General features: G+C 54.9%; 1 protein-coding gene across 1 annotated transcript in view; it reads left to right on the top strand.

The window, feature by feature from the left end:
* Positions 1 to 1,347: 1,347 nt before the first annotated feature.
* UNC5A (unc-5 netrin receptor A) overlaps positions 1,348 to 9,264 on the top strand; it is a 75,664-nt gene continuing 67,747 nt past the window's right edge. The window contains exons 1-3 of the mRNA XM_006763711.2: positions 1,348 to 1,451; positions 4,633 to 4,732; positions 5,344 to 5,398. Coding sequence (XP_006763774.1) covers positions 1,348 to 1,451; positions 4,633 to 4,732; positions 5,344 to 5,398 — 259 coding nt within the window. The remainder of the gene's footprint in view (positions 1,452 to 4,632; positions 4,733 to 5,343; positions 5,399 to 9,264) is intronic.

Here is a 9,264-nt window from a genome sequence, read left to right as displayed (position 1 = left end):
ATTCCCTGCAGGCTGGACCAGACAGAGAAAAGATTGGGACATTGAGCTCAGGAGTCAGGACAGAATTCTTCCAAAGGATCTGGGAGATGAGAGTAGCCAGCCACCCACCTGGTGCTGGGAAAACTTCAGGCAAAAGCCCCGGCTGAGGGGGCGGATGGATTTCTCGGTATGATTAGTCTGGACAGCAGCAAATGGCGGCTATTTGGAGTTTGATTAATCTCCAGCTCCATTCAACTCCACAAATGTTTCCTGAAAACCAGTCATATTGGGACGCTGCAGAGTGATGGAAGACACGTGTACAATCAAGACAGTCCCCACAGCGGGGAGCTCCTAGTCAGGTGGGGAACACCGGCTCAGACAAACACAGCGATGCAAACAGGAGCCTGGGGGCATACATGCGAAGCACCTGACTAGGTCCTCAACCTGCGAGCCTGGGGGCAGGATGATGCAGGAAGGCAGGCTCCAGGGGGCAGGGTGTCCCCTCCATCCTGAGAGAGCGCCTGTTCCCAATTGGCACAAAAACACATTAGGCACTAGAGCGGCCATTGGGGGAGCAGTTTCTCCACACCCACCCCTACCAAGTTCTCCAGATGGACGTTCCCCAAAGTGTGGGACGAGGACTAGGGCAGGGTTGGCTTTTAGGAGCTGAGAATGGAGTTGAGTCTCACTCGGATGGTGACACAGTTACTCCCCATGCAGTTCCCTCTGAAACCTTCTACCAAGGACTAAGTCTTGGTTTGGTGCCTCTCACACGCTGGCTGACCACTCCTCCCAGCAGAGAGAGAGAGAGAGAGAGAGCAGGCCTCAGCCTTCCACAGGCAAGAGGCTCCTGCTCACATTTCCTCACACTGTTTTATTTTTGTGGCATTTATTTTAACAGTTGTCTTCTATTTATGGCAAGTAATATTGGCTTTCCATCTATGACAGTGATAAAAAGCTTCCTTTCACATTTCATTTCTTAAGTTTTTAAAAGGTGCCTGGTTGAAAGACGAATATCATATAGGACAAGTGGGACAGAGATATAACCACAGCTGCGAAGGCGGGATGTGAATGACCCACGGCCGGGGAATACTCGCTGCACAAACACTGGTCGCCTGCTGTGGGCAGATGCAGGGAATACAGCCAAGAACCAAGTAGGCAAAACCCTGCCCTCATGGAGCTTACAGTCTAACAGGGACAGGAAGCGGGAAGACGTTACCAAAGTAAATAAAATGAAGGGTGTGTTCGATGGCGGTCAGCAATCTGTATGCACGTGAATCCGGGAAGGGGGTGCAAACCCACTGGGTCAGGCTTCCCTGAAACCTGGCAGCGGGTGCAGCTTGCAGGTGAGGCGGTGGCCTCGCAGACATGCCGAGAGGATGGCAGCAGCTGAAGGAACAGAGGAGCCCAGGGGAGCTGCCGTCCTCGTCGAGGCTGGTTTTGGAGACGCCTGCTGGTCCTGATGACGCACGGTAGGAAACCCCACATCAGGGCGCTGTCCCCTTTTCTTGAGAAAGAAGAAGGAAAGCAGGATCTGCAGGGAGGAGAGGTGTAGCTTAGAAGGCAGCCCCAGGGCACAGCAGAGTCACGGTAGCTTTCTCCTGGCCCCACACTGTGCACAGGAGTGGCCCCACGCGTGGGATCAGGACCCAGCATGGAAGGACCCCATGAGGCTCTGAAATCATCGCCTTCGGAGTCATCAAGATGCCATTGACTCGCGGTCAATAACAGTATGGAGTACTAAGTGCACTTATTATTCCACTTGTTTGAAAATTGGTCATCTGTCTGTGGTCCATCTGCAGTGTGGTGGGCAGAAAAGCTGGGAATCCGAACCGTGGCTCCCGTGCTGGTGAGCTGTGTGCTTCTGGGCGGGTCCCTTTATTCATTTGAACATCCATTTTTCTCGCATATGAAATAGGGTCACGCATTAAATGAGGTCACTTGTCCTGCTCTTGGCACGGGTGGCCAGGCACTAGTTGTCCTGTTCTTCCATATACCTAACTCTGAGTTACCGGGACATCCCAAACCCCTTCCACAAACGGGAGCTGGCAGGCGGAGGAGATGGGCAGGAAGCCGTTCATTCATTCAACAAGTATCTATTAGTCCCACTCACTGGAAGTAAAGCAGCAAAAAGCTAAGACGGATCATTTCCTGCTCCTGTGGGAGCATGTCATCAAAGCAACACACGAGATGTCAGCTCATCACAAGGAGCCAGATCAGTTCAGGCATCCCGGAGGGGTTTGCAGGAGAGGTGACACTGGGACAAAAAGTGGTGACCTTTGTAAGGGTTTTCGGGGAGAGAGACCTCCAGGCAGAGGGCAGAGCAAAATTTCCTGGGACTTGTCTTCGGGACAGAAAGGAAGTCTGTTGCTGGAAGAAGTGGGTGCTGGGAGTTTAGTCTGAGAAGATGGGGTGTTGGCGGTCAGGAAGGCAGCAGTTCCCACTGGGCCCTGGAGCCCCTTTGACAGCATCTTTAGAAACGCCCCGATTTGAGCGAGACCCTGGGCTCCCACCTGCCAGCCCGGGTCCTGCCTGCTGCCCCTACTCCTCTGGGGCCTGTGCCACCTTTGACCAGACCCCAGGGCACCTGCCTGCTGGCTGGATTTCCCTCCCTGATTTCCAGCTCTCCTGTGGGTTGGAAGAATCTCTGTGGTTTGGATAAAGGGAGGGCTGAGGAGGGGGAGAGAGCAAAGTGTGTCTGCTGGCATCAGAATTGCAGCAGAAGCCAATGCTGGAAACCATCCCAAGTAGTTAGAAATTAAAATAATAAAAGAAAACTGAGCATATGGAGTTTGTAAAGTGCCGTCCATCTTCAAGAAGGGATGTGACTTGCTCAGAACTCATGGGGGAGCTGGGGTCTGGGAGGATGTGTCCGTGGGGTAAGGATGGGTGTTTGCCTCCCAGGTGGGGACATGGGGCAGGGCACGCACTGCTCTGGGCCATGCAGAGTGTGGGAATCCCCTTTGGTTGTACTTTCGGAGGAGAAGAAAGAAGGTTCTCTGTCCCCTTCCTAACCTCACGGGAGTCCCCAGTCCTCCCCCAGCTCAACTCCAAACCTACCTTCAATTCTTCCTCTTCTGTATCCAACACCAGAGCAGTCCTGTACACTCAGCCTCCAAAACACCCAAACCCAGCTGCTTCTCACCTCCCCACCTCCACTCCAGTCCAGCTGCCTCTGCCTGGTCTCCCGACGCCTCTTCTCCCCACCTGGTCCAGCGTGTGCTCCCCACAGCCATCAGATGGACTTCTTCTTAAAAGGCTTTTTACCCCACTTAGGATAAAACACAGCTCTTCCCCAGGCCTTCAGGTCCTGCAAGATCCAGGCCCTAGCTGCTCCCAATGTCACTGGTCTTCCTTCTGTTTCTCAAACAGGCCATGGTCATTCTGCCTCAGGGCCTTTGCACATGCAGCTCCCACTGCTGAAAACACTCTTCTCCCGCCCTTTTGATGACCAGCTCCTCATTCAGGTGTCATCCCAAATGCCATCTCCTCAGAGAAGCTCTCCCTGGCCACCTCATGTAGAAGGTCACCTCTCTTGCTCCTTTTTCTTTCTTTTTAATCCTCACCTGAGGATATTTTTCCATTTTTTTTTAGAGAGAGTGGGAGAGGGAAAGACAGAGAGAAACATCGATGTGAGAGAAACACATCGATTGGTTGCCTCCTGCACATGCCCGGACCAGGGCCTGGGCCGGGGAGGAACCTGCAATCGAGGTACGTGCCCTTGACTGGAATCAAACCCAGGACCCTTAGGTCTGGAGGCTGATGCTCTATCCACTGAGCCAAATCGGCTAGGGATCCTGCTCCTTTTGATATCACTCTATTTCTACATAATCATTCACTATCTAAAACTCTCTTGTTTGTTTGTTTGTTTGTTTGTTTGACTTCCCTCTACCATGTAAGCACCTTTCCTCTTTCCTGCCGTGTCCTCCATAGGAACCGTGCTTGGCCCAGGGTAGACCCTTCACAGACATCTACCAAATGGGAACTGAGTGAAGCCAGGGCCACCTGGTTTATTTGTCTATCAACTGGGTGTTGAGGTAGCACCACACACAGACTTGCAATTGCTGAGCGGCAACCATCACCTCACTCGGGCAGAACTCATGAGGTTCTGGTGGAGCCCAGGTGGTCGTGAGCCAGGGCACTGCGGAGCAAGCCAGTCCCAGCCAAATCACAGGACACCCAGCGTGTGCTGAGCGCTCCCATCCAGACAGAGGGAGAAAACCTGGCCTGCCACTCCCGCAGCTGGGAGCCCACCTGGGAGGCCCAGGTGCCTCCCTTCACCCCAGGTGCTCTGGCGTCCCCTGTGCCAGGCAGCCCAGGGTGCAATCCAGAGAGGTGAGCTGGCCAGAAGATACGGGCATCAGGGTGAAGGGGAAGGCAGGTGTCCTGTGAGCGCCTTTGGGGTAGGAGACCTGCCAGCCTGTGGGCCCTGAGGGTCTCTGAAGGCTCTTGAGTGCCTGGTACAGAGGAAGCCGTGTGGACACATGAGATGCCTGTGGGGAAGAAGCAGAGAAGACCTGTCCTAGGGGTGGCTGGGCCTGGGGATCCCAGTGGAGGGTCCCCTCCCCGAAGCCCCTCCTCTTCTGTCCTTCTCTTTCCTCCCCCTTCGCCTGGCTGCTCCTCTCCCGTTCTGTTGCATGCTGGCCTCCACAGGATGAGCTCTCCTGGCTGTGCCAATCTTGCTGCCACCTGTTCGCTGTGCTGGAGCCAGCAAAGTGGCTCAGCTTCAAACCCAGAGCAGCTGGGAGAGCGAGTGCCAAGCCTCGTCATTTCCCCTGCTCCCCTCCTTTGTTGCGACACAGTAGTTCGGCTCCTGTCACCTGCTGTCAGCTGGGCAGCCCCTTCTCTTCCCCCATCGTGCCCCGTGCCCCGTGCCCCACCAGACTCCTCCAGGCCTCCTAAGCCTCGGCCTCTCAGGGTGAGGCTGCAGAGCCAGGTGCAGGCTGGGCATTCACTATCACCCTCACCACCCTGCCTGGCCCCCCACCCAGCCCAGGCTCGGGTCGCTGTCCCCTTTCCTTCCCCCACTTCCTGTGGGGTCCCTGAACTTCCTGCTCCCAGGAGCCTCCAACAGAAGGACTGAATCTCGGGTCAGGGTCTGAGAGAGCCAGGAGAGGTCCTGTTTTACCGGCTGAGCCCATGACAGAGCAGGTGGCCAGGGACACCTGCAGGCAGAGCAAGTTCTAAACCTCCAGGAGAGGGAGGGCTCCGGAAACTTCCTGCAACAGCAATCCCACCCACGCCAGCGGCTGAGTCCCAGCCCGGCCCCTATAGCTCACTCGCTGGCTGCATGACCATGGCAAAGCCCCTCTGAACCTCATGCCCTTGGATGCCAATGGGTGAGGCCACTGCCTGCCCACCCAGTGCCACTGCGAAGAGCGCACAGAGGACTGTCGCCTTGAACTCCTTCGGAAACAAGGTAGGGATATAATTAAACATGCGTGGGACGGAGAAATGCAAACTGGAGAGGACTGTGCTGCCGCGGAGCTGATTCTGCTTTCTCACGGGGTGTGGCTGGGCTCCCAGAGAGGAAGCAGGCCCTGTGGCCAGAGCAGGTGGATGCCAGCCTCTGGCAGGAAGATGCGGGCTGTATCTGTCTGCAGAAATACTAGCTCCAGCTGAGGGGGCATCTGAAGGCTGAGAGAAAGACATATCAGAAGATAGAGCAAGACACGGGCAGACAGACAAATAAACACAGATGAAGTAGCCGGTGAGGCCGATGGCTCTCCTGATGGGAACAGACAGGCTGTGGCTGGGTTCCCATGGCCTGGGGCCTTTCTCTGCTCCACCAGGGCCCTTCCCTGCCTCCTGCCTTGGGTTAGTAGCTCTCACAGACAAGGACCTGTGGGCACATGGGCACAATGTCCCTGGGAGACCTGGATCCTCCAAATCCTGAGATGCTACTGAGAAGGGAAGTCGTCTCTGGCATTTGGGGGAAGAGATCTTCACTTGGCACAAATGATTTGGGGTCTGAGGAGGTGTGCCCTTGTTGGTGATAGTAACAGAAACGGAAGACCATTTCCATGGGGGTCGGGCGGGGGGCAGTTATCTGGGGCTGAGTCATCGAGGAGAAGCTGAGGAGGCTGGTGGAGAAACCATAGTGACTGCTCAAGGTTGTCAAAGGGCATCGTCCCCCGTATCCCAATGCCCAGAGCTGGGGGCTGCTGCACTCTCGCATTGGTGGGGGTCAGCTAAGCTGGGCTGGGGGGTGCCAGTTCCAGCAGGATGTAGGCAAAGCAGGAGCTCAGGCTGGTGACCCTGCTTCCCCTGTGCCCCTGCCCTGCATCCTCCCACAACTGCCAGACTGTTCTTTCAAGAATGGTTATCAGATCTGTCTCTTCCCTGCTTACCGCCCCCTCCCATGACTTCCCATTGCACACATAGTGAAGCTCAAATTCGACCACAGCTTACAAGGGCCCGGGATCTGCCCTGCCTGCCTCTCCAACCCCAGGTCCCGGCACGTCCTCACTCACTGCCCTCCATCCACGCTGGCCTTACTGTTTCCTCAGCCTGGTCCCCCGCAGGGCCTTTGTGCTTGCTGTGCTCTCTGACCGGGACACTCAAACCATCAGTTCTGGCCTTCGTTGCCTTCCTCTCTTCATTTAGGTTCAGCGGAGAGGGCTCTCCACACCCTGGTTAGTGCTCCCTCCGTCCTCGAGGCACTATCGCATCTCCCTGGGTTTTGCTCATTTCTGTTCTGCGTAGCACATACCCCATGTGAAAATATTTCTTTAGCATGTTCCCAGTCTGTCTTTTCTCTCTAAAATGCAAGCTCCTGTCTTGTTCACTGCTCTTTCCCATTGTCTGTGGCAGAGCCTGGAACACAATAGGCAGTTAATAAACTCCTCCATGAATGAGTGAATCACAGAGGAAGAGGCCAAGTGGCCCTGGACAGGGAGCACTTGCCCAAGAAACTGAACAGGACCGGAGACAAAGCAGCTGGAGGAGGGGCCAGGGCCAGCCAGACCTCCGGGGGGCTCATGATGCCAAGGCCCATGCTACCACCTGCTTCCTTGGTTTACCTCATTTAATGTTCATCACCTGAAGATGGTATATTATTAGCCCCGTTTTACAGCTGAGGCAGCTGAGGCTGCACCTGTCCAAAGGCACACCACTTATAAAAAAAAAAAGAGTGGGGTTGTGACCCCACATCACACACTTTCGCCTCCGTGGCACTTGGCCTCCCCGCTGGTTAAGAACGGTCTTAGGGCTGAGCCCCTCTGGCTCCCTGGAGTCACTCACAGTCACCTTCCTTAAGGGGCTTAGCCTGCTGGGGAGGCAGCAGAGAGAAGTTGTGAACAGAAGCTTACAAGGACCCCAGGCTGAAGGGGACAGCGGCCAGGAAAGAGAGGCCAGGAGGGTGGTGGGCAAAGGAAGGGTGGACGGAGGTCTGGCTTTGGCTGGAAAGAAGGCCCTGGAGGAGACCTCCAGGATGGAAATGACCACTGGCTTGGATGCGAGTCCTAGCTCTGCTTCTGGCCACACATCTCTCCCCTGGCTTCACATCCTCCTTTGTGGAATGGAGATAATATGTCTACCCTCACCCCCACCCCCACCCCCACAGACTTGCTCTAAGAATGAGCCAAGCCCTATGCATGAGAATGTTTTCATAACCCTTCAAGAGTACAAATGTGAATTGATGAGGACTCATTGGCTTTAAGGGTCAGAAATCCACCTCAAACTGGCTCACACTCCAAGAGGTATTCATTGGCTCTTACAACTAAAAGTCCTCAAGGCGGGGGAGGTTTGGCTTCAGGCATGTCTGGATCAGGGTGCTCCAGCAGAGCAAGTCTCTCTCCTCTGGGGGGCTCCCGTCCTAGTAGGCTTCCACCCATGGGTGGCCATTAGCCCCTCCAGGTCCCCGCTGACAGCTGACCAATCCCACCTGAAAGGGAGCATCGCCTGTATAAGCCCCAGCGTAAGTCCCAAGATCGGTTCTCATCGGTACGAACTGGGGGCCCCACCTGGACCAACACTGTGGAGGCTAGGATACTGGGAAACTCTGATTGGCCACCCCTGGAGCTAAGGGTAGAACTGGCTCCATTTGAACCATAAAGGCACTGAGTGATGGCGGTGAAGGCTCTCCAAAGCAAAACGGGGTTGTGCTATCAGGAGAGAGGGTCTGGGAGCCCGGCTGGCAAACAACAGACGTTCATGACAAGACGGTGGTGGCATCGTCCTCCTTCCAGCTGGCACTGCAGAGCAGCACTCTTTAAGGCCCCAGGTCCCGGGAGGCTCCACTCCGCGGCTGCCTGAGGAGGCCACTTCCTTGGGAGCGTATTGACTAGAGCGGCTGTGAGAGTTAAACAGAATTGTTCTGCGAATGTGATTTGTAAACAGTGAAAACACCCTCCAAATGTTCGAGATTGTCCTTAACGTTGTTTTAAAATAGGAGCAGGGCGGGAAACCACAGGATTCTGGAGCTGAAAGCCGCTTAGAAGTCATTGGCCGTCCCACACCCGCCTTTATAGTCATCACCTCAAGGCAGCCGGGAATGAATTTCAGATAAAGATCACGCCCTGTCACTCCCCTGCCTGAACCCTCCACTGGCTTCCTTCGCTCTTGGAATAGTTGCCATTCCCCTCCCATCTCAAGGGCCCTCGCCCACCATTCGGACTCCAGCCGCCTTGTCCCCTCCTGCCATCCCCCTGTGCCCCACTGCACTGCCTTCCTTTGGTCACACAGATACACCGAGCTAATGTCTTGGATGCTTTGCATTTGCTGTTCCCTTTGCCCAAAACACGCCCCCGCCCCCCCCCCCCCCCGCCCCCATCTTCAAATAGCTGCTACTTTCTCATCACTGTTCGTCTCTACTGAAACATCACCTTCTCAGAGACTCACTCCCTGGTTTGGATTGGACACCCTCCACACCCTCTCCCTCCACTCTCTCTCACTTTACCCAGTTGATAGTCTTCTCCAGCTGGAGTTATCTCATTGGTTTCTATGTTGGCTTATTTGTTGTTCGTTCCTATCTTGCCTGTCACCCTTCCTCGCCCCCCCACCCCCATCCCGGGATAATCAGGTCCAAGAAAACAGGATCCACACAGAGTACAAGGGCCTGGCATATAGTAGAACATCAAGAAATACTTGTTGGCCCTGGCTGGGTCTCAGTTAGTGGGAGCATCATCCTGTTCACCAAAAGGTTGCGGGTTTGATTCCCAGTCAGGACACTTACCTAGGTTGCAGGTTCAATTCCTGGTCAGTCCCCATACATGAAGCAATCAATTGATGTTTCTCTCTCATATCAATTCTCTCTCTCTCTCTCTCTCTCTCTCTCTCTCTCTC

This window comes from Myotis davidii, unplaced genomic scaffold (assembly GCF_000327345.1).
Source record: "Myotis davidii unplaced genomic scaffold, ASM32734v1 scaffold319, whole genome shotgun sequence".
Taxonomy (NCBI): domain Eukaryota; kingdom Metazoa; phylum Chordata; class Mammalia; order Chiroptera; family Vespertilionidae; genus Myotis; species Myotis davidii.
This window is presented reverse-complemented; position numbering and strand designations above follow the sequence as displayed.